At 44.8% G+C, this 25,700-nt stretch overlaps 1 protein-coding gene across 3 annotated transcripts in view; it reads right to left on the reverse strand.

Annotated features, from left to right (window-relative positions):
* dph1 (diphthamide biosynthesis 1) overlaps positions 1-25,700 on the reverse strand; it is a 618,447-nt gene that overhangs the window by 142,912 nt on the left and 449,835 nt on the right. For all 3 annotated transcript variants that reach the window (XM_052035832.1, XM_052035833.1, XM_052035831.1), the window contains one exon: positions 7,820-7,976. In XM_052035832.1, coding sequence (XP_051891792.1) covers positions 7,820-7,976 — 157 coding nt within the window. The remainder of the gene's footprint in view (positions 1-7,819; positions 7,977-25,700) is intronic.

The raw sequence follows: 25,700 nt of genomic DNA on the forward strand, positions 1-25,700 counted from the left end.
GCTTCTCCTTATAAGGCATCTATGCCACTTGTCTCAACCACTCCCAGTGGGAGCGAGTTCCACATTCCCTCAATTCTCTGGGGAAAGAAGTCTCTCCCGAATTACCATTTGATTTGTTGATGATTATTATATATTTATAGCCTCAAGTGAGAGCATATTCTAGCCCAACAAACCCCTTCACAACCCTAGAGACCTCCATCAGGTTAACTCTCAGCCTTGATGAAGAGCACACTTTGAAACACTATGTTGGAAGAGGAGGATTTGCTCTGCATCAAATCTACATCTAGCCCGAAATGGGAAAGAGCTGTCAGCCTTTTCCCAGTTCCCTTAACACTGATACTTTCTCCCTCAAGAAACAAACTAATATATACAAAAAAATCCTACCTGTCTGCTTGTTTTAAAACATACAGAAGCATTAGTGAATATTTTGATCATTCTTTCCTTCAGTGATTTATGCTTCTTTTCTCTCTTGAGTACAGACTGGACTGATTCTTCAATGCAGCAGTGTTGCTATATTTTAGGAGGGGTTTGAAAGATCTTGTGGGACAATTAGAAGGGTAAAGGGTAGTTCTCCTGTTGTGACTCTTGGCCAACTATAAACCGTGATGAATAACTGAAATTCAAAAAGCTGCAGATGCTGAAAGTCTGAAATAAAAGCAGGAAATGTTGGGAACACTCAGTGGGACAAGGAAGGACCTTTTTCTCTCTTTCCCAGTTCTGACAAAGGGTTTTCAGTTTGAGGGGTTAATTCTGTTTCACTTTCTGCCTGACGTGTTGAGTGTTTCCAGCATTTTCTGTTTTATTTTAGTGTCAAGTATCTGATTATTTACCAACTGCAATGCCTAAACATCAGGGTCACTGCTTCAAAGACTAACTTACTGGTCCGGATGGGCTTTTGAAGCATCCTGAGCATGTGGTACCAGCTGTGGCTCAGTGGGTGGCCTCATGCCTGGGGTTGAGATCCCACTTGAGAAACCAGCAAAACCTAGGCTGACACTTCACTGCAAGGGTGCCGACCTTGAGGTTACCCACTTACCCTCTCAAGTTCACATAAAAAATCCCACGACACTGCTCAAAAAGATGCAGGGATGTTCACTCTGGTGTAATGGCCAACCAGCGCAACAAGAACAAAGGATGACCTGGTCAGTATGCCATTTCTCTTTGTGGGACCTTCTCGTGCCCTAATTGGCTGCTGCACAGCTTACATTATATCAGTAGCCACACTTCACGGGAACTTAATTGGCTGTAAAGCACTTTGGGACATCCCGAGGTCAGACGAGTCTTTCTTTCTGAACTGTTGCTAGTTCATCCTTTAATATGGCTGCTTCTTATTAACGTGTCTTCAATTCATCAAGCATATCCCTAGGACTCTCTTGGCCTTTCTCAAACATTTGAAGCAGCAATAATTAAAGCACAGAAAGTGTCCTTACTTATGGACAGGACTTGGGGAAAGAGAGAAACAATCCCATCCAGTTAACCAGCAAAAACACATTGTCCTCTGTAGCAAGAGAGAGAGAGATAGAGAGAGAGAGATAGAGAGAGAGAGAGACAGAGAGAGAGATAGGTAGAGAGAGAGGGGGAGAGAGATAGAGAGAGAGAGAGAAAGAGAGAGAAGCAGCAAGAGGGAGACTTTGAAGAGGTCACTTCAATGCACCCTCGCTTCATAAATAATAAGGAAAAAAATTAATTGCAGAATTATCAAAGTGACAACGTGAAATGAAAGTCATCTCTCTATTGAGCTGTTTTAATGAGCGCTGAGCTGACTGATTTTCACCCTCCCCACTTTTCCCCTCAAAAAAAGGGTTTTTGAATAGAAGCATTTAGACTCCGGCTAATTGTTTGGCTGCTCCCAGCTCTTGGGTGAGTGGCTAAATGAAGCCTGGAATGAATGGGCGTGCAGACTCACACAGACTAGTCATTAAGTCTAGTCAGGCAGAATGTAGCCGGAATTAAAAAAAAGACATATCAATTCCATTAAAGATCCACAAGCCTATATCCTAACTAATGAATGGGTTTTAAAATGTTTCCCTTGGGGAGGGAGAGGAAAATCGCATTTCATAACAGAAATCAGAGATTAGGAAAATGATTATTTCCATTTCATAAACAGCTATTGTGCAGCTAAACTGCATTGTGTGGTTTCTCATATTATAAGCACAAAATTTGAAGAATTGCAATATATCTTGGATCTGGAGCACAATTTAGGACTTAAATTCCCTGCAGGGCTTATGATAAAGGTTATCCAATTTTTCAAGTAATGCATCCTGTTGGTGACAGATGCAAGGTCTTTTCCCCTGGGGCTTTATAAAGGAATCATAGCATGGAAAAAGAGGCCATTCAGCCCACCACACCCATGCTGGCTCTTTGACAGAGCTTACTAATTAGTTCCAACCCCCAACCCTTTCTCCACAGTCTTGTAATTGTGTGACAAGGGCAATCAGATGGGCGGATAAGATGAACGAGGCATTGCGTTCTCCTGTTTGCAATATGTTATCCGATAATTCACTTTCTGATTGTTCAGAAATCCTGATGCTCACCTGGTTCTGTTCCCTGTGCCTCCTTTAAACTCACTGGGACCACATTTACCACACTCCTTTTAAACTCACTGGGACCCCATTTATCACACTCCTTTTAAACTCACACCAGAGCCCTGTTTCCACACTCCCTTTAAACTCACCTTGTTCACTGGAAAATTTATTATACCACTGTGTAACACCTAAACAAAAAGTGTTGGTGTATTAACATGAGGAATATCCAATAGCCTGGAAAATATCCCAGTCCGGCACCAAAGACCCAAGGGTGCCGGATTAGTGGACATTTTCCATATGTTAGGCATCTCCTCAGAGCTCTTCCTTTGTTGTTCTCACACTATGTTGAAAGGGCATTTGATGGTTGACGATCCCTCAGATTTCACCATCTGCCTGTGGGCAACAATATATAGCTGTCACTCAGCAACTCCTCCCTCCCCTGTAGTTATCAGTGCTGCCAGTACGGATCCTCCCTGGGTTATGAACGCCCGACTTACGGACACCCTGCACACAGGAATGAGTGTTTGGGAGACCGGCGAGATGGATGGGGATGGATATTCCAGCTGCTGTGGGGCTGCGGGTATCTTCTGCCGGGTGGGAATTGGGCATTTCCGTTGTCTTCCCACCCCACAGCCGCAACCATCAGGGGCTGGGTGGAACTGAGCAGACTCACTCACTGAGTCACTGAGGCCGCTCTTCCCGCACCTGCTCGCTCTCCCACGCACTTTTTTGTTCATTTCTGACTAAGGAACAGTTCTCAGGAACAGAACCCTGTCGTAACCTGGGGACTGCATGTGGATGGAAAGACCCCCTCTGAGCCTGTGTATATCCTGACTACTGCCCTTGAACACTCACACACACACACACACACACACACACACACACACACACACACACACACACACACACACACACAGACTCTCACGTACTCAGGCACACAGACACACACACAGACAGACACACACACACACACACAGACTCTCATATACTCAGGCACACACACACAGATGCACACACACACAGACTCTCACGTACTCAGGCACACAGACACACACAGACAGACAGACACACACACACACACACACACACACACAGACTCTCATATACTCAGGCACACACACACAGATGCACACACACACAGACTCTCACGTACTCAGGCACACAGACACACACAGACAGACAGACACACACACACACACACACAGACTCTCATATACTCAGGCACACACACACACAGACACACACACACACAGACTCTCATATACTTAGGCACACACACACATTCACACACACTCACTCTCTCACACACATTCACACACACTCACTCTCTCTCACACACATTCACACACACTCTCTCACATACACATTCACACACACTCACTCTCTCTCACACACATTCACACACACTCACTCTCTCACATACACATTCACACACACTCTCTTACACACATTCACACACACTCACTCTCTCACATACACATTCACACATACTCTCTCACACACACATTCTCATGCACACACTCACATCAGAGCAGGTACAAGGAGCTGAATGGCCTCCTCCTCCTTCTTCTGTACTTTTGTTCTTTAAATTGTTTCCAATGACTGATGGGTTGATGACAAAGGAGGTCACAGGTTTATTATGACTGGAAAAAGAACTGCAAGCAACAAAAGGAAGAATATTTTCTTCGAACAAGCAGTTCAGACTGTGAATGCACCATCCGATAACGTGGCAGATGCAGCAGCTTTTGAAAGGAAACTGAATGATGACATGAAGGGAAAGAAAACTGCAAGGACATGGGGAGAGAATGGTGCACTGGCATGAACAGGATTGCTCTTCAAAAGAGCCAGCCAGACTCAATGGGCCAAATGGCCTTCTGTGCTGTACTATTTACTAAAGTTCACTGGAGCAACAAGAGCAAGTTGCAATTATATACCCACCTTCAACGTAATGAAATGACCCAAGGTGATCCCACTGCAGTATGCCACAAGCAACATCTTCTTGGGACCCTGGTCAATAGTTCTCCCTTCCAAACACAAATTAGCTCTACATGGTTCTCACTGACTCATTCCTTTGTTCACTGTCAATATTTGGCTTATGATCCCATGAAATGCCTCAGACTGCTCCATTCTGTTAAAAGGGATATAAATTCAAGCTACTGCCATGGCATTTTGTTAGTGAACAATGGAATTGCTCACATATTGTCTCACTTTATACCAGTGAAACTTTCCTGAGGTATATCCAACGTAAATGTTGCATTTCATTTCAAAATTGGTCAAGTCTCCCAGTACTGTGAACAATAACAGTCAAGTCCCCATTAATCCATCCAGTCTGTTCCATACAATTTGCAATATCAATAACTTCCAATCACAAACAAAACTGTGCAATCTCCAAGAGGAAACTGAGAAAAAGATCAAAAGCATTAGGTCAACTTGGGTTTCAATAGTTTGGGTTCTTGGTTGTCAACAGTGGGGAATGCACAAGAGGCCAGAAGTGGGAGAGTACAGCTGGGTCAGTGGGAGAACGGAAATCCCTCTCTGGCCTCATTTCTGGCAATGGAAACCATTCAAGGAGGTCACACCGATAGCCCCATGTAATATGCGATCTCTGCCCTAATTCACAACAGGTAAAACATTCACACAAGTGTTATCAAAGAAAATATTACTCTGAGCTACATGAGGAAAAATTAGGACAGATGAGAAAAAAAGATCTGCCAAAGTTTTAAGGAACATCTTAAAGGAAGGCTTTTAAGTTTGGTAAGGGAATTTCAGAGTTCCCTTAGCTGTCAACAGCGGGGAACACACGAGAGGCCAGAATTGGGGGAGTGCAGAAGTCTCAGACAGATGGAGGCCTGGAGGAGGTTATGGAGATAGGGAGGGGCGAGTCCATGGTGTAATGTGAAGGCAAGTATAAGAAATTGTCTTGCTGTACTCAGGGAGTGAGTGGATTTTATGTGAGCTACGGGACAGGCAGCTGTTTTGGATGAGCAAGTTCATGAAGATGGGTGATGCTGAAAAAGCTTTATCTTGTGGTAATAAACACACCTTTCTCTGCTAAAGCACACGGCAGGATAAACATTTTTTCAGACTGGATCTCTAAAAACATGCAGATACAACAGATGCTGCAGATGGCTTAGAATCTCTCCTGGTGTTTTACCCTGAAGGCAAAACCTGGTGGGCTTTCTGTATTGGCAACTGTACAAAGGAGGAAAGATCTCCTTGGTGTTGACTGACCTTTCCCTAAGATCAATGCCAGTCTAACACAGACTGCAAATCTTTGACCAGAGAGTGAAGCCACCTCCTGAAAAATGAGGCACATAACGGGGCTATTAATAAACTCCCTTTCTCCAGTTCTCCAGCTCTCATGCAGAAAGGCCAGATCCCAATATATATTTTCTACATATATTTTATTGTATGGAGAATTTGGCACGTGCATGTAAAACAGGCATGCTGGCAGCTGCCTGCCTCTGCCAAGACTCAAACTGACAGCCAGAGAGGGTGAAGCAAGAATAGGATCCCAGCTGTTCCAACACACTTCTGAGAAACTCCAAAAATAAAACTTCTGTGCTCCGCATCGTCTGATGGTGGGAGTGGGGCTCCAAAAGACTGAAGGATGGATCAGTCAGGGAAGGTGCTCCTGTGTGGTGGCATGGTGAGTTCATCCTCTCACAGAGGTAATGAGAGATCCTGTAGCCATCACCCTCGCTAAGGCCATGTGGTAAGAACAGAGCTTTAGAGAGACAAATCTGCCTTAACTTGCTCTATGCAGTCTGCACATTTGGACATGTTGAAGCAATTACAGATTCAGTTCAGGAACATATTGAATCGCTATTGAGGAAATGGCCTTCTTTCTAATTTTTAATCACTTCTCAGTGAAACGTGAACAATTCTTTTTTTTACAATTTCTAACTTGCCATTTAATTTTAATGGAAGACTGTTTGAAATCTGGTCTCCATCATACGGGTTGCAGCTTCTGGTTAACCTGAACTTGAAGGAACAGACACTGTCTCCAAAAGCCCCCAGAAATATGTCGCAAAGATTAGCAGTTATCTGAGATCCTTGGATCTTGGGCTGATCACTGAGGTGGGAATGTTGTTCTCTGTACTAGGTCTAAGGTTTGTAGCCAACATGCTGGACAGTCTTGACACTATTCTTCAGATGCTTTATAGAACTTACGAGAGGCATAGATGGAGTAGACAGCTGGTATCTTTTTCCCAAGGTTGAGATGTCTAATACTAGAGGATGTGCATTTAAGGTGAGAGGGGGAAAGAGTTCCACATTTGCGGAGGGAGAGGTCCACATTTCCACTACCCTTTGTGTGAAGAAGCTTCCAAACTTCATTTCTGAATGGTTGAGCTCTGATTTTTAGGGTTCTATTTCCTTGGTCTAAGATTCTCCTGTTAGAGTCATAGAATCATAGATTCCTGGAAACAGGCCCCTCAGCCCAAGTGGTCTATGCCAAGCAAGATGCGCACCCAAGCTAGTCCCATTGCCCACGTTTGGCCCATATCCCTCTAAACCTTTCTTAATTCTCCCATCAGCAAGAAAAGTTTCTGTATTTTTGGTTAATTCCCTTCAAAATCCTGAAAGAATTCCAATCAAATCTGCCCCTCAACCTTCCAGATTCTATAAAATATGTCTAATTTGCAATCTCTCATAACCAAACCCTTGCAACTTTGACACACGGTTGGCAAAATCAATGGACCCTCTACATTCTGGTGGAGAACTGAAGATGACAGTTGATTGGAAACAGTGCAGAAAAGATTTACAAGGATGCTGCCAGGACTTGAGGGACTGAGTTATAGGGAGAGCTTGGACGGGCTAGGACTTTATTCCTTCCAGCGTAGGAGACTGAGGGGTGATCTTAAAGAGGTGTATAAAATCATGAGGGGCATAGATAGGATGAATGAACTCTGTCTTTTTCCCAGAGTTGGGGTATCAAGATCTAGAGGGCATAAGTTTAAGGTGAGAGGGGAAAGATTTAAGAGGAACACGAGGGGCAATGTTTTTACATAAAGGGCAGTATCTATGCGGAACGAGCTGCCAAAGGAAGTGGTTGAGGCAGGTACAATAACAACTTTTAGAAGACAGTTGGACAAGTACATGGATAGGGAAGGTTTAGAAGGTTATGGGCCAAATGCTGGCAAATGGGACTAGCTTGGATAGGGCATCTTGGTCGGCATGGACCAGTTGGGCCGAAGGGCCTGTTTCCGTGCTGTATGACTCTATGACAAGTAGATAAAGAAATACCTTAATTCCACCACCATGCTCCTGTAACACCTTTCAACTCTTCATACCTCCATGATCTTAGGAGAACCTTGCCGTCCAAGTGTTCCAAGAATCAGGCCCCACATCTTTGCCTTTGCTGCCGTCGCTATTGCATCCTTTCTGATCGCCTGCATTGCTGCGTGATCGTAGTACTCACGGGAGAGGACCTTGCTGTAGGGATCGTACCTGCAACATCACAGAAGATGTGCCAATGAGAGGGTGAACAAGGCAATGAGATCACCTCAATGGGTCAGTTGGTCAAATGTCGATCACACGCGGTAGAGAAAGAAAAGATTGTACATTTCTGTAGCATCTTTCACAACTCAGGGCAATCCCAAAGCACTTCATAGGCAATTAACTATTTCTGAATTATAGCCACTATCGTAATGTACACAACAGAACAGAGGACAGTACAGGACAGGAACAGGTCCTTCAGCCCACAATGTCTGTGCCAACCATTATGCCAAATTAAACTAATTCTATCTGCCTGCACACGATCCATAATCCTTCCACTCACTGCGTGTTCACATGCCTGCCTAAAATGCTCTTAAACTCCACCGTCTTGTCCGCAAAACACATCATTAAATTTATGCCCAAGAAGTTTCCACAAGTATCACGACTGCATAACCTGCTTTGGTAATATTGGTCAAGGGGAAACCTCATCTGCTGTTCCCTGACTCGAGGCCACGGGATCTTTTACATCCTGCAGAGACAGTAGACATGGCTTCATTTGTCTGCATCATCCAAAAGACTGTGGAATGCTCCGTGAATACACACCCAGGAAGTTTGGGATGGGTAACCAAGGCTGGGTCTGCCAGCGATGCTCACACAGATAAACCTCTATTGGTGGTGGCATGATTTCCTTTACCACCAGGGGATGTGCATGGCTTCCACTCAATGCAGGATCGTAATATGTTACATGACAGAACACACCAACAACAACAACTCGCATTTATGTGGCACCTTTATGATAGCAGAATGTCGTAAAGCATTTCAGAGGAGGGTTATCAAACAAATTCTCACACCCAGCTACTGAAGGAGAACTGAGCACCACAGAGGTTTTAGGAGTGACAGAGAGGGAATTCTAGAGCTCAGGGACTTGGCAGCGGGAGGCCCGGTTGCTGTAGTAGGGAATAGTGAAAAGACTCTGTAGCACTGCAGTAGGAGGACAGGGGGATGGTTTTGTAGCAGAGAGATAAAGGAGGAATCTGCAGGGCTGGTACCAGACAGGGGAAGTTGGAATTAGTTCAAACCGACCCAATCCACAAGTTGCAGGCTAAAGTGAACTGTAAAGTGAAGTATAAAGTGAACCCATGCCTTGTTACCAGCCCAGCAACTATCCCACAAACTCCAGGACGGAAGCTTGCCATTGTACATAGGAGGTAAAGACAGAACTACACACAGCTCATGGAGCACGAGGCGCTGAAGCTTGACACTGCAAAAGGCCCTAAGATGATGATGATGATGGTGGTGATATCTTTATTAGTCACGTGTACATCGAAACACACAGTGAAATGCATCTTTTGTGTAGGGTGTTCTGGGGGCAGCCCGCAAGTGTTGCCACGCTTCCGGCGCCAACATAGCATGCCCACAACTTCCTAACCCGTACGTCTTTGGAATGTGGGAGGAAACTGGAGCACCCGGAGGAAACCCCCGCTGACATGGGGAGAACGTACAAACTCCTTACAGACAGTGGCCAGAATCGAACCCGGGTCGCTGGCACTGTAATAGTGTTACGCTAATCGCTACACTACACTACATCACTTGATGTATACACAGTGCATGCAGGGCAGAGATGGTGGGGGGGGGGGGGATATGTAGATAAGAAAAGTATAAGAATAATGAGTCCTGATGAAGGGGCTCAACCTGAAACATCAACAGTGTATTTCCCTCCACAGATGTTACCTGACCTGCTGAGTTCCTCCAGCACTTTCTGTGTGTTGCTCCAGATTCCAGCATCTGCAGAATCTCTTGAGTCAAGAATAATGGATTGGGAAGCATTTGTTCCAGGACAGGTGACTCCCCTGTTGATGTCAGCTTGTAATAAAGAAAGTTTGTTCTGAAGGTAAACCCTGGACCCCGTGTGAATTCTTTCCTTCAACAGTCGCCAAGGGTGCAGCAATGAACATTGAGGATGTGCAAATGGTCAGAGATCTCGGAGGCCTGGGGGAGATTACTGGGAGGGCAAGGGTGTGGATGAGTTTGGAAACAAGAGTTCAGTTTTAAAACTGAGTTGCCAGAAGGGAAACAAAGCAGGTCAGTGAGAGTGGTGTTGGGTGCAGGGCATTGGGTAAAAGTCCGCAGTCTGGAAGATGAAAGTCTGGCCAGCAAAGGCTGTGCTGTGATCAAGGAGAGGACAGAAACCATTGAGGCGAAGCTTGCGCTGTTTGTGACCATGAGTTACCTCCTGAGATTGAGACTGGAAGAGCCAAACACTGACAAAGATCTTTGTGTCCAGCTCCCAGACCTCACCTACCAAACCGCATTGTGGCTAGATCTTGGTTAACCCCTGTGCCCCAGTGGTACATGAACCACCCACACTGAATGTTTAACACACATAACTCAATCATTGCATATGTATCCATTTAGAATTGTAGGTGACTAAACAAAAGAAATTACATCCCTCATGAGGATGAGATAACATACACAGCAGTGTTGCCGAACATCTCCATAATCTTCAAACAGGGTTCAGGGTAGCTGAGTGCATGGTATACAGTTAAGGCAGCATTCTTTGGAAGCAATGTTAAACTGAGGCTCTGTCTTTCTTCTCAGGTAGATCTACAAGGTCTTACGTTCACTATTTCAAAGATCAGCAGGGAACTTCTCCCAAATATGCTGGCCAACATTCACCCCCAAGCAATATTAGTAAAAATCAGAAGTGCTCGTCAGCTAGATAACTGCTGCTTGTGAGATCTTGCTGTGCATAAGTCAGCTGTTATGTCTCTTACAATGGAGATTAAATCTAACCAGTTACCAATCCTAAAAGCACATTCACCAGACACACACCCCTACATATGCACATAACACAGATAAAGCCAACACTCACATTCCTGTATATGTAGAACGCCCATACATAGCTTTTTTTCTCTCTCTTGGCTCACACACACACACACACACACACACACACACAAAATAAGCAGAGAAATCCTGTAATGTTAATTCCCAGATGATTACTTTCAGTTGTCGGTGATGTTAAGTGCGGATAATATCCAGCAGCAATTCACTTGCTATTATCTCAGCTAGCTACTTACATAGATTATATGGATTTTTATTTTTAACTTTACAAATCCAGAAGGAATTTATCTTCCCCGCCATGGCTCCTCCCCTAACTGAGCTTAATATTTACATAGTAAATTCCTAACTAACTCTCAACCTGTAAACACCCCTGCTGGAAAACCCAAGTGCAGGAATACCATTTATACAGAGGGAAGTTTGGGAATGTTGTAAATCAGGTGCATTAAATTCCCACACCAGTCAGGATGCCAGAACAAATATCTTGGAAAATCCAGAGTGCTGTAAAAATTTGACCCTCCCCACCCTCAACCCCAACTCTCTGATCCATGCTTCTGTCGGAGAAGCCACTGTGCTGGGAGAACCAGCTTTAAAAAAGACTACCATTGTACATCTGACCCAGTCTCCTCCCCTCCCTCTCTCCCTCCATTCTACAGCAAGATGAGTTTGATGCCATAATAAATCCATTAAAATGGAAAAAGGGAGCTGAGTATGGGTAACCAGCACTTAAATCTTAACTGCACCTGCACCCACCCAATACAACACATGGTATTATTAAAGCGACTTTACCATAATACAACATCCCCAGGCGTTAACAAGTAAGATATGACACTGAGCTAGATGATGAGATATTAGGACAGGAGGCTTGGTAGGTGAGATAATTTCTCAAAGGAAGAGGGAGAGAGGGGGCAGGTACAAACACAACATACATGGAGAAAGGTTCAGAAGGATACAGGCCAAATGCAGGCAAATGGGACTAGCTCAGGTGGACAACTTGATCGACATGGATAGGTTGGGCTGAAGGGCCTGTTTCCGTGCTCTATGACTCTATGAGATAAGTTTAGGAAGGGAATGTCAGAGCAAAGCATCTTGGTGGATGAGGGCTGAGATCAAGAGATTAGAAATGCACAAATATAATTCTTGTTTACTGCAAGCACCAATGAGTGGAAAAGCATCACCAAGCATCATGCTCTTTATTCTGAAGCATTGCACAGAAACTAGTTTTACTGATTGCTATGGAGCATACCCAATTTCTGGTGGCAGCAGCACTCATTGGTGGGGTTGTCATGACAGGCAAAGGTCATTTGTTCAATCTCCACTCCTGGAATTGAGCTACAGTCCACCTCCCAGTACAAAGGAGGCACTGTGATCGCAGAGATGTTGTCTTTCGGAGAAGATTTTAACCAGGGTCCCATCCATCCTCTCAGGTGGCTCTTAAAGATGTCATAACTCCATTCTTTTGAGTTCTTCCTGGCGTACTGGCCAACATTCAGGTTTCAATCAACCTCAATGAAATCGATGGTCCTCTCATTCCCAGACTGTTGCTGCATTTGGTTTCTTTCTTGAGTTTGCAACTGGAAATGAGGGACACATGGAGGGATGTGGAGATGGCTTCTGTGACCAAACAGCTAACTGGAACGTCTAAGAGCTGAAGGGTTCAAACTGTAATTCCATTTGGATTACACCTGCCATGCCCCTTACTGTCCAGAGTGGTGTGAAGTGCAGGAAAAGGTACTCTGTGAGGCGGATACTCTGACGATATTTAAGAAGCATTTAGACAAGCATTTGAATCGCCAAAGCAGAGAAGGATATGAACCTAATGTGGGTAAGTGGCATTAGTGGAGATAGGTACAATGGGTGGCATGGACATGATGGGCCAAAGGGCCTGTTTCCGTGCTGTACGACCACATGACTCTAAAGCCCAGAAGACAGTAGGACTTCATCAACGTTGTTAACCTGAATGAATCACCGAGTCGTAGAGTTATACAACATGGAAACCGGCCTTTGAGCTCAACTCATCCCTGCTGACCAAGGTGCCTTCCTGAGCTAGTCCCAGTTGCCTGCATTTGGCCCAATTCCCTCTAAACCCTTCCTATCATATACAAATTCAAATGTCTTTTAAATGTTATAATTGTACTTACTTCCTCTGGCAGCTCATTCCATACACCCACCACCTTCTGTGTGAAAAACCTGCCCCTATGATCCCCTTTAAATCTTTCTTCCCTCACCTTAAACCTATGCCCGCTAGGTTTAGAGTCCCGTATCCTGGGAAAAAGACGGTGACCATCCAACTTACCTATGCCCCTCATGATTTTATAAACCTCCATAAGGTCACCAGTCTCCTTTGCTCGAGGGAAAACAATAGCAGCCTATCCGGTCTCTCCTTTGAACTCAAGCCCTCCAGTCCAGGCAACATCCTTGTGAATCCTTTCTGCACCCTCTCAAGCTTAGTCATATCCTCCCTATAGAGTGGTGACCAGAACTGCAGACAATATTTAAGGTGTGGTCTCACCAACATCTTGTACAGCTGTAGTATGACGTCCCAACTCTTGTACTCAATGTCCCGTCTGATGAAGGCAAGTGTTCTCTACCCCTTCTTTACCACCCTGTCTACCTTGTCGCCACTTTCAGGGAACTATGTACTTGTACCCCAAGGTTTCTCTATTCTACAACACTCCCCAGGGCCCTGTCATTCACTGTGTATGTCCTGCCCTGGTTTCACTTTCCAAAATGGATCACTTCGCACTTGTCTGAGTTAAATTCCATCTGTCATTCCTTTGCCCACTTTCCCATTTGATCCCCATCCTGTTGAAACCTTGGACAATCTTCTTCACTGTCCACCACACCGCCAATTTTGGTGCAATCCACAACTTACTAATCATACCACCTACGTTCTCATCCAAATAGTTAATATATATGACAAACAACAGGAGACCCGACACTGATCCCTGCAGCACACCACTGGTCACAGGCCTCCACTAGCACCCTCTGACTCCTTCCACCAAGCCAACTTTGTATCCAATTGGCTAACTCACCCTGTATCCCATGTGATCTAACCTTCTGGACCAGCCTACCATGCAGAACCTTGTCAAAAGCCTTGCTAAAGTCCATGTAGACAATGTCTACTGCCCTAGCCTCGTAAATCTTGTTGGCTATCTATTCAAGAAACTCAAATCAAATTCATGAGGCATAATTTCCTACGCTGACTATCCCTAATCAGTCCTTGCCTTTCCAAATGCAGATAGATCCTGCCTCTCAGAATCCCATCCAGTAACTTTCCCACCACTGATGCTAGGATCTCCGGCCTGCAGTTCCCTGGCTTGTCCTTGCAGACCTTCTTAAATAAAGGGACAACATTAGTCACTGTCCAATCGTCTGGTAGCTCACCCATGGCTAAGGAAGGTGCAAAAATCTTTGTCAGGGCCCCACCAACGTCTTCCCTTGCTTCCCACCACGACCTAGGATACACTTGGTTATCCATTTTTATGCGCCTCAAGACTGCCAATGCCTCCTCTTTTGTAATGTCAATATGTTTCAGGAATTCCTTAGTTTCCATGACCTGCTCTACAGTAAATACAGATGAGAAGTATTCACTTAGGACCTCGCCCTTCTCCCGTAGCTCTACACATGGATGGTCACACTGATCCTTAAGGGGGCCTATTCTCTCTCTAGTCACCCTGTTGCTCTTAATATACTTATAGAATCTCTTTACCTTATCTGCCAAGGATATCTCATGTCCTCTTTTTGCCCTCCTGATTCCCTTCTTAAGTGTACTCTATATCCCTTATACTCCTATAGAAGAATGCTTTAACAAAGTGCAAAATCAATACTGCTTTTAAAATATAATGCTAAGTGGCTAAAGGAACACAACGTTTACACCTGTCAAGACTGCCCTACCTCATTAAACAGGAAGTACCACTTCAGTAATAGGCTCAATGCATTAAAACCAGTGGGGCATTCAGAGCGAGGCATATCCCTCTAGAGGATATATATCCTGTCTTTCTATTCTACGCTTGCAATTTTGATTGCACTAAAAGCAATTAATGGACTGTTAATAGGACACAGCCTTGTTCAGTCTCTCTCTCTCTCTTGCTTACTACTTTTCTCCCACTATCCCCACTTCCAGCTCTTTCATTTCTCACTGATTTCTTTTCTCTCTACCTTGCGTTCCTCAGTCTGCATTTCTCTTTCAGTCTCTCCTCCCACCCATTCTCCCTCCCTGCCTATTTTTCTCCCATCATATTTTTCACTGTTACTTTCTCTGTGGATCTGTCTCTGATCGTCTCTCCCCCAGCCTCAGACTCTCGCTTTGTTCTGTCCTCTCATTTGTCTGTTCTGCTCCGAGAGGGAGTCTCTCTATTCGTGTGTGTGTTTAGTTCTCGCCCCACTACCAGTGGCTATGTGAGTAGCACTCTATACGCCAGGAAGTTATGCATTCAATCCCTATTCTAGAGACTTGACCAGTGCAGTATTGAGGGAGTTCAACACTCTTGTAGGTACCATTAACAGTGGCATTGTAAAGGGCAAAAAAACTAATTGCTGGAGGAACTCAGCGGGTCAGGCAGCATCTGTGGAGGGAAATGGACAGTCGACGTTTTGGGTTGAGACCCTTCATCTGGACTGAAAGATAGAAGGGAGATAGCCAGTAAACAGAGGTGAGGGGAAGGGGTGGAGCGAGAACTGGCAGGCGATAGGTGGATGCAGGTGAGGAGGGGTGATAGGCAGATGGAGGAGGGAAGAGTGGAAATAGAGACTGAGGCTGGGAGCTGATGGGTGGAGGCAACAAAAAGCTGCAGATGATGGAATCTGATAGGAAAGGAAGGTGGAGCACGGAACCAAATAAGGGAGGTGGGTACGGTAAAGCATGGATCTACTTCAAAGAACAGCAAACCTCCTGCATTATTTCTCCCTCATCCAACAATGGGATGGACCTGTGGGATGGAATAATCTGATTCTGCGCTGCAAATACTCTGTAACAGCACCAAAACCGACAGTCTAGTCATTATCCTTTGCCTGTCTCTAGAACTTGCTGGATGCCCTGTTTCCTACATCACAAAAATGCCCCCTCTTTCTTTCTTCCCCCCTCTCTATTAAGTAGGCAAACGCGGGTAAATGGGACTAGCTTAGATGGGCATCTTGGTTGGCATGGACGAGTTGAGCCAAAGGGCCTGTTTCCGTGCTGTATGACTCTCTGACTCTGGGTAATATTGGGTAGCTCCTTTTTGACTGGCACAAACACAATGGGCCGAATAGCCTCCTGCTGTATTGCAAATTTTCTGTGGTCATGTATCTATGATTCCTTCATGGTGCCTCAGTTGGTATAAATTCAGTCCACTTGATCCATCAAATACTCAGCTATACTCGACTATTTGCCAGAGCAATCCAAAACAACTTGCCCTGCTCCCTCCCTCGGTACAGTATTGCACCTCCCCTTGCATGAAATATTTATTCAACTGCTTTAAAAGATGCAACGGTGTCTGCTGTTCCTGCGACAAAACAATATATCTAAAATAAAAGTCTGAATTAAGAACTTTATCCCAACCTCATACAAGCAGCAGAAATAGTCCCTCTTCATAGATCCTACCAAGTGGGATGAGGTCCTGAAAGGTGAACCAGGGTGTTAGGCAGAGGGTTAAAAAGCAGGACCTCTAGGGTCATGATTTCAGGATTACAACCTGTGCCACGTGCTAGTAGGGAAGTAATAGGAGAATTGGATAGATGAATGTGTGGTTATAGAGCTGGTTCAGGAGAGAGCGTTTTAGGTACCTGAATCATTGGGATTGCTTCTAGGAAAGTTGGAACATGTACAAGAAGGACAAGTTGCACCTGAACTGGAAGGGGACCAATATCCTTGCAGTTTGCTCACTTACTTGGTAAGGTTTAATTTAATTTAGCCGGGGGGGGGGGGGGGTGAGAGCATAGTAGCAGTGCAGGAGGAGGGAAAGAAAAATGTGGAGGATAAATCAACCAAGTCCAGTGGGCAGAGCAGATGGAGGCAGGTTAGGGAGCACGGTACGGCTGGCAGGCTCAAGTGCATTTACTTTAATGCAAAGAACCACACGGGTAAGTCAGATGAGCTTATAGCGTGGATCATCTCTTGGGATGATGATGTTACTGTGATCGTGGAAATGTGGTTGTGGGAAGGGCAGGACTGGCAGTTTAATATTCCAGGGTATAGAAGTTTTAGATGTGTGAGAGGGGAATCCAAAGAGGAGGGGGAGTCGTGCTACTGATTAGGGAGAACATAATGGCAGCACTCAGAGAGGATATCCTGGAGGGAACATCAAATGAAGCCAGGCCGCAACTGTGGGAAAAGAGGCAGAGTTAATGCTCCAGGTCGAAGACTCTTGGCCAGAAGCATTCCGACGAAAGACCTTCAACCTGAAACGTTGACTCTGTTTCTCTTCCCACAGGTGTGGCCTGACCCGCTGTGCCGTTCCAACATCTTAGTTTTTAGTTTAGATTTCCAGCATCTGCAGGTTTTTCATTTTCATCCAATGAGGCCACATTGGTAGAATTTAGGAATAAAAGAGGGACAATTACTGTGCTGGGGTTATTCTGTAGGCCTCCCAAAAGTCAGTGGGAATTAAAGAAACATATGTAGGCAAATTACAGAATGGTGAAAGAGCAAGATAGTTATAGGAGAGCAGAATTTTAACTTTCCCAGTGTTGACTGGGATTGCCTTAGTGCAAGAGGGACGAAATTTAAATGGGACGAAATTTAACTGCACCCAAAAAAGTTTATTGAGACAATATCTAGATAGCCCTACTAGAGAGGAGGCTGTATTTGACCTTATCTTAGGAAATGAGACTGGGCGGGTGGTGGCAGTGTCAGTGACCATAATTCTGTAAGTTTCAAGGTAGTTATGGAAAGATAAGGTTGGACCTTAAGTTAAGCTCTTGAATTGGGGGAACATTGACTTCAATAGCAAAGATGCCACCTGGCAAAAGTAGATTGGGAGTAGTTGCTTGCGGATAAAACAACAGGGAATCTTTTAAAAGAGAGTTAGTAAGAATTCAGGACCAGCATATTCCAGTCAGGGCGGAAGGCAAATTTGGCAAGATTAGGGAACCCTGGATGGCAAAGGATATTGATGGTTTAATCAGGAAAAAAAGTAAGTACATGGCAAGTATAGGCAATTGGGATTGAGGGGGTCTCTTGAGGAATATAAAATGTGTAGGAGGGAATTTAAGAAAGAAATTAGGAGGACCAAAAGGGCCATGAAATAACCTTGGCAAGAAAGATTAAGGAGAATTCCAAGACATTATATGAGTATATCAGGAGGAAGAGGGTAGCCAGGGAAAGAGTGGATCTCCTTAGAGACCAAAAGGGTAATCTATTTGTGGAGCCAGGGGATGTGGGTGAGGTCCTAAATGAATCCTTCTTATCTGAATTCATCAAAGTGAAGGACATGGAGGATGGTGAGTTCAGGGAGGGGTATGTGAATAATCTGCAGCAGGTCGGTATAAAGAAGAGGAGGTGTTAAACATCATGGTACACATAAGGGTCAATAAATCCCCAGGGCCAAGTGAGATCTATCCCAGGTTGCTATGGGAACCATGGGAGGATATGGCTGGGGTCCTGAAGGAAATTTTTGCAATTGTTACTCACAGGTGAGGTGCCATAAGACTGGAGGACAGCTAATCTTGTTCCTCCATTTAAGAAGGGCAGGGGATGAGCCAGGTAATCACAAACTAGTGATTAGCCTTACCTCGGTGATAGGGAAATTACTGGAGAAAATCCTAAGGGATAGGATTTATGTCCATTTGGAAAGGCAGGGATTGTCAGCACAGCTTTGTGCAAGGGAAATCCTCCCTTACTAATTTGATTCAGTTTTTTTGAAGAGGTAACTAGGAAGATTGAAGAAGGCAGGGTGGTAGACGTTGTCTATATGGACTTCAGTAAGGCATTTGACAAGGTCTCCCTATGGTAGGCTGGTCCAGAAGGTTAAGGCACATGTGATCCAAGGTGAGTCTGCTAATTGGATCTAAATTTGACTTGGAGATAGGAGGCAGAGGGTAGTGGTGGATGCTTTACTTATTGGAGGTCTGTGACCAGTGGGTTACCACAGGGATCAGTACTGGGACCCTTGTTCTTTGTGATGTATATCAATGACTTGGATATGAATGTAGAAGATATGTTTAGTAAGTTTGTCGCAGACATGAGAATTGGTGGTGCTGTGGATAGCGAGGAAGGTTGGATAAGGCTAAAGATGTATACAGATGAGATGGAAAGTTGGGAGGAGCATTGGCAGATGGAATTTAATTCCGACAAAGACACGTGACACGACTGGGTTCAGAGGTCACGGCACAGAATGTTGCCTGGATGGAAGGACTTTCGTTCTGGGGAGAGATTGGATTTGGATAGGGATTTGTGTTCCCTGGAATGAAGGGGGCTGAGGGGTGACCTGATAGAGGTATATACAATTATAAGAGGCATAGATCGGGTAGATATTCAGGAAACTTTTTCCCATGGTAGGAGTATCAAAACCAAGAGGGCACAGGTTTAATCTGAGAGGAAGGAGATTGAAAGGGAATTGGACCTTGCTGCCAGAGGAGGTGGTGGGATCAGATTCAATCACTACGTATGAGAGGCATTTAGACAGGCTCTTTAAAAGGTGAGGCATGGAAGGATACAAACCTAATGGGATCAGTGTAGACGGTCAGTATGGGCTAAAGGATCTTTTCTGTGCTGCACAACTCAATGATTCTATGACTCTATAACCCTTTTCTAAAATTTAAAAACCCTAAAAAAGAACTCCCTTTCACCTTATTTAGTAGTGGAACATACTCAATAAGTAAATTTGTTATCGTATGTCTTGTTTCCATCCATGGAATTACCCAGGTGAATCCACAGTTTACTCTGTGAGGCTTTGATATATTTTCTCTGATGGAAGACTCATAATTGTTCTCTGTCCTCAAACTGAGGTCGAAAGTATCTGTGAAACAAAGATCAAGAATTCCTCTCGCCGTACTACGTAGGATCACACAGCAATTCAAATTAATTTATAGCTTTCCTTTAAAAATGCGCTGCCATGTGCTGTCTCCTGAGTCATAACAGCAGGATAGAAGCTGTCCTTGAGCCTGGTGGTATGTGCTTTCAGGCTTTTGTACCTTCTGGGCATAGCTTTAAGGTGAGAGGGGGGAAGTTTTAAAGAGATTTTATACAGAGGGTGCCTGGAACATGCTGCCAGGGGAAGTGGTGGAAGCAGATACAACAGCAACAGTTAAGAGGCATTTAAGCAGGCCCGTGAACAGGCAGAGAATGGACAGATATAGAACCATGTACAGACAGATGGCATTAGCTTAAATTGGCATAATGGTTGGCACAGACATGGTGAACCGAAGGGCCTGTTCCTGTGCTGTTCTATGTACAGAAGAAGTGGTGCATGTGTCCTGGGATCTTGCTATGGACCTTGATTTTTGGGGGCTGAGGTTGTGCAGTTGCTACAGATTGGTAGGTGGCATTTGTCTGCTGAATGTTTAGTGTAAAGTCCGTCCTGTCATACACTTCACTGAAGGAGACAACGATGATTTGGAGTTTGTTCTTTGCGTGTGCACATACACTGGTGCTGTCTGTGTATTGTCACTGACATTGGGGTGATGTTAGTCCTGGACTGGGGACAACAAAAGTTGAACGGTTTCCCGCTCCTCCTGCAGATGAACTCCACACCATCTGGAAGCTTCCTGGACAAGGAGCTGTATTGCACTGAATAAAACTGAGAAGAGAGATGGAGCCACGACACAGCTTGCTTCACCCAGGTCTGCAATGGTCTGTATCTGTGGTGGACCTGCTGGTTAGCTTCATGGCTTGTGTGTCATTGTGGGGCAGATGTTGAATGGTAATGAATATCTGAAGACAGAAATAGTAGGATTCCCCATAATTGCCCTTGGTTGATGGAATTAAGACTTTGTGAGGTTGGAGAGGGTCATCTACAGTGGTTGATGCTGCCCTCTGGATTTTTCTTTGAAGATGAGGCCCATTGTAGCTATTGATGGGTAGGATCCACCTTGTGCCTCTGAGAGGAGGCAGTTGAGAAGGAACCTTCCACTGACATTCCCGGTGGCAGACAGCAGGAGACCCTCTATAACATCTGCAATCTGAGTTGCCTAGTTTGAAGAAGGTCATGATCATGGCATCTCTGAGGTCTGCTGGCGTGCTATCCACTCACCAAATGAGGGACTTCAGGTCATGAAGTCATGCCAGAAATATTTCCCTGCCTTCATCAGTACATCAGTAGGGAATGGAAATGCATTATCCTATGCTGTGCTGTGTTGATGGTGAATGTGACGTACTGCAGTGGAACTGCGTAGTATTACACTGGCGGAAAGGCCATGATTTTGGCTTTGTGACGTTCATAATCAGGCCCTCTCTTAGACTGCAAGGAGCTGTGCTGTGGTCTATGGGTGTGCTTTATTGCAGTGTGTTGTATTCTGTTGTGCTCTGCTGTATCATTCTGTGCTGTGCTCTTTGGATGTTCAAGGCTGCACTGTGCTTAATTGCACTGTGTTGTGTGGTATTCTATAACACTGTGCTCCATATTACTGTCTGTATAATGTTGCACTGTGCTATGTTGTGCTCTACTACATTTGGCTCTATTGTGGTGTGCTATGTCCTACGGCACCGCTGTTCCATATTACGCTGTGTTGTGCTCTATGACACTGCTGTGCTCAAACACACTGTGTGTTATTCCACTGTGGTTCACAATAGTGCTGCGCAGTATTACACTCTCCTGCTCTCTATACCCATATTCTATCACGCTGTACTCTGTTTTGCTTTGTTGAGCTCTCTATAGCGCTGTCCTATTGGTATTGGCATTGGTTTATTATTATCACTTGTACCGAGGTACAGTGAAAAACTTGTCTTGCATACCGATCGTACAGATCAATTCATTAAACAGTGCATTGAGGTAGTACAGGGTAAAAACAATAACAGAATACAGAGTAAAGTGTCATAGCTGCAGGGAAGTGCATTGCAGGGAGGCAATAAGATGCAAGGTCAAACAAGGTAGACTGTGAGGTCAAGAGTCCATCTCAACGTATAAGGGAACCATTCAAAAGTCTTATCACTGTGGGATAGAAGCTGTCCTTGAGCCTGGTGGAATGTGTCCTCAGACTCCTGTATTATGCTATATTGTGTTGTGATCTATTGCATTGATTTGTACTGTGTTGTGGAATATGGCATTCAATGTTGATTGTTATGCTGTGTTGCACTGTGAATTATTGCGCTGTGATGTCACGTTGTGCTGTATTGCGCTTTGCTGCACTCTATTGCACTGCATTAGATTGTGGTGTTCTCTACACTATTGTGCTGTGGTGCATTCCTCTGGCTGCACTCTTTATCTGTGCTATGTCACACTCTGCTGTACTCAGTGTTGCAGTCTCTGCAGTATTCTGCTGTGTTCTTTGGTACTGCAAAGCTCTCTGTGATTGTCACCATGTACTGTGGCCCCTTTGCCTCAGATTAATATTTAAAGGTTGTGACTCTTAAGCTTCATTTGGTTGACGGATCTGGTGAGAGGCAGCAGTCAGTGAGTGATACCAGTGGATAGAAAATGAATCTTCCATGCCAAGGTCTTTCTGGAAGTCATGAACCTGTGAGTTCAGTTGCAGAACAACAAACCGTGATTATACAATGCTTTAACAGAAAAGCTTGCAGTCCTTAATGAGTTAGAAATGGTGCAAATGCAAAGGAAGAGGTGGAGAGGTGGGAGGCCATTGAATGACCCATGGAGAGGGCTTAATATAGAACAGTACAGCACAGGAACAGGCCCTTCGGCCCACCATGTCAGTGCTGACTATGATACTAAATTAAACCTATTTTCCTGCACGTGATCCATATCCCTCCATTCCCTGCACATTGATGTGCCTGTCTAAACGCCTCTTAAATGTTGCTATCGTGCCTGCTTGTGGGAGGCAACTGAAGGCAAGAGACAAAAGAGTTTTAGTGGAGAATTTGAGAGGTGCGAGTGCAGGGTTGCACAGGCACAATATTCTTGTGTCAGAGGAGAGGAAACATACTGAAGCTTGTAGAATCATAGAGCACAGAGGCTGGTCGTTGTGTCTGAACAGAACCCCTCTTCACCCATGCATTTTCCACTGCTACTTCTCCCTGAGAACCGTACAGCCTAACTGGGAGGGGGTGGTTGCGGGACATTCAGTCCATCGCTCCTGTCCACTGCTTTGTCTCATTTCCCCATTTCTCTGCTGCCACCCATTCTCCATGGCAATGTGTGTGGGACTTTGTACAGGTGAAGGAAAAACAGAAAACTTGGATGAGAGTGTTGGAATCCCTGAGGTAGACAGGGGTTAGTTGCCAGGAACTCCACGTATCCTCCAGGGGTGGAAGAATTCCACTTCGGCAACTGGCCAACCTGTGTCCAACAGGACACCAGGGCTTCATCACCAATGTAGGACCAAGGAAGAACATCAAGGTAGCCTTGAGCAGACTCTCCCCTTCAGCACTGATGGAGCACTGTATTTCAGAGTCACTGTTTTTCAGGTTAAATGCTAGGCCAAGGTCTGATTCCCAGCTTGATTGTGGCAGGTGATATTGTAGAGAGACTAACATTTGCTCCTGTCACATCACCACAAGCGTTAAAGCAGGCCATTCAACTCACTATCATCTATTTGCCAATGAAATGTGCACTGGAAAGAGAAGGGTAAGAATAGGAGGATTAATACTATCTGGACAGCCATGGCAAAACCAACCCTGACTGGACAACTCAACAAGCATCAACTGAAGTAATGTTAAGTAGATTGGGAGCTGTGAGAGTCATGGAGTTGCTAAGCTAATAGTAGCATTGAGTGCACACCAGAGGCCCTGAAGTGAAGGTGTTGGTGGCGGGGATAAGGGGGAGGGAGCCCCCAACATTTTGACAAAAGAAACATAGGTGCTGAGGGCAAACAAGATCAAGTTGCCTGACGGACTAGGTGCACCATGAGATTTCAGTGTGGGCAGCTATTAGAGCCACTACCTCACAGTGCCAGAGACCCGGGTTCAATCCTGACCTCCGGTGCTGTCTGTCTGGAGTTTGCATGTTCTCCCTGTGACCACGTGGGTTTCTCCCAAGTGCGCAGGTTTCCTCTCATATCCCAGAGACATGCAGATTGGTAGGATAACCGGCCACTGGAAACTGCCCCTGGTGTATAGGTGGGTGGTAGAATCTGGGGGGAGTGGATGGAAACGCAGGGAGAATAAAAATTGGGATTAATGTAGGATTGGTATAAATGGGTGGTTGATGGTTGGTGTGGATTTGGTGAGCTGAGGGGCCTGTTTCTGTGCTGTATCACGATGACTGAATGACTCCATTATCTCACGCCATGCACTGTTTGATTTAGCAATATTTTGGTATTCATCTGACAGGTGTCCATCCTCATACGAAGGCACTACCTCTACTTTAGTCCCCACAACTTTGACCGTCAACCTTGTTTCTCCACTCCAATGACCTTCAAGGAACTGACATCCTAAATATGTCTGAATGTATTGCTCTGTGCACTTAATTCCTTCCCCATCTGATGGAAACAAAGAACATTTTAGGAAGTTCCATTACAATAAAATATTAACACTGACGGGAGTCATTAAAACACCAGGAAAATGATGAAGAGCTGATGTTCCTTTTTTCCTAATTAACTCCACACTAATGACTTTTCAGAGGGAAAACTAATTTCCTTTAAAGTATAAAAATGTCATTCCTCTTCAATTTGTATAATTTACCAAAATAATCCAGACAATTCAGTCACTGAGCAGCACTTTCTGAGCCACGTCCCTTCCCTTGTCACCTTCCAGCTTGTCCCTTGACCCGCACGATCCTAACCTTCATTTGGTGAAGTTCAACTGTTGCTGAATTTGTGTGTGTGTGTGTGTGTGTGTGTGTGTGTGTGCGCGCGCGCGCACCCGCATGCGTGAGAGAGAGAGAGAGAGAGAGAGAGAGAGAGAGAGAGAGAGAGAGACAGTTCGGCAGAGGGGTAGGAAGTTGGTGAAGGACTCACAAGGGCTATAACTTATGATGGTAATGGAGGGGCTTGAGGGGAACCACAGTGCAGAGCAACTAATGGACTGAAATCTAGGCAGGCAAAAACTATCAAATTCATTACAGAGATTTTGTTTAGCAGATCTTCCATGGCATTGGTCCAGGTGAGTATGAAGAAGCCCAGTTCTCCCAGATGGCCATGATGCATTGTATCACATGAAGTTATAATTTGCTGCTAAGGTCCCTGAAAGGTATTTGAGTAACAACAAATGCCGGCTCTGGTCAGAAATTGCTGCATTTCAAGAGCTTGTCTATTTTGGAAAGTGCTCGCAAATGCCAGAATTCAAGTCAATGACTAGAATTTTTAAGGATGCCTTGAATCAATAACGAAGCCTTGAATCATATATATGAGCAGATCCTTTGGGTTGGACTGGAGGTTATAATGGTTATGTGACTTGGGTAGTAATGTGGTGACCTGGCTTCACAGTCTGTAGTGCAAATCTCATCGGAGTTTTTGGGGGATTTAAATCCAGTTAATAAAATAAAGAGATCCAGAATAGTGACTCACCTGCTTCTAGAATGTCCTTCAGGAAAGGAAATCTCTTGCCCTTATGGGACCCTACACTGAAACTAACATGGGTGACTCTCTGGGATGGGACAGTCAGTTCTGTGCTTGCCTGCAGTAACTGTATCACATGAACCAAAGGGCAGAGACATTGCTGTTTTATGGCAATAGGCCTGCTAGTGGTGAAGTGCGACAGGGGAGGTATTACGGGAAGTAAAAGCAGCACATGTAGAAGTATATTTAAGGAAGTCACCTCAAGGGCATGCATTTAAGGTGAGAGGGGTAGGATCAGAACAGACGTTAGGGGCATGTTTTTTACTCAGAGAGTGGTGGATGCCTGGAATGTGTCGCCTGATAAGG

Source organism: Pristis pectinata, chromosome 21 (genome assembly GCF_009764475.1).
Source record: "Pristis pectinata isolate sPriPec2 chromosome 21, sPriPec2.1.pri, whole genome shotgun sequence".
Lineage (NCBI taxonomy): Eukaryota > Metazoa > Chordata > Chondrichthyes > Rhinopristiformes > Pristidae > Pristis > Pristis pectinata.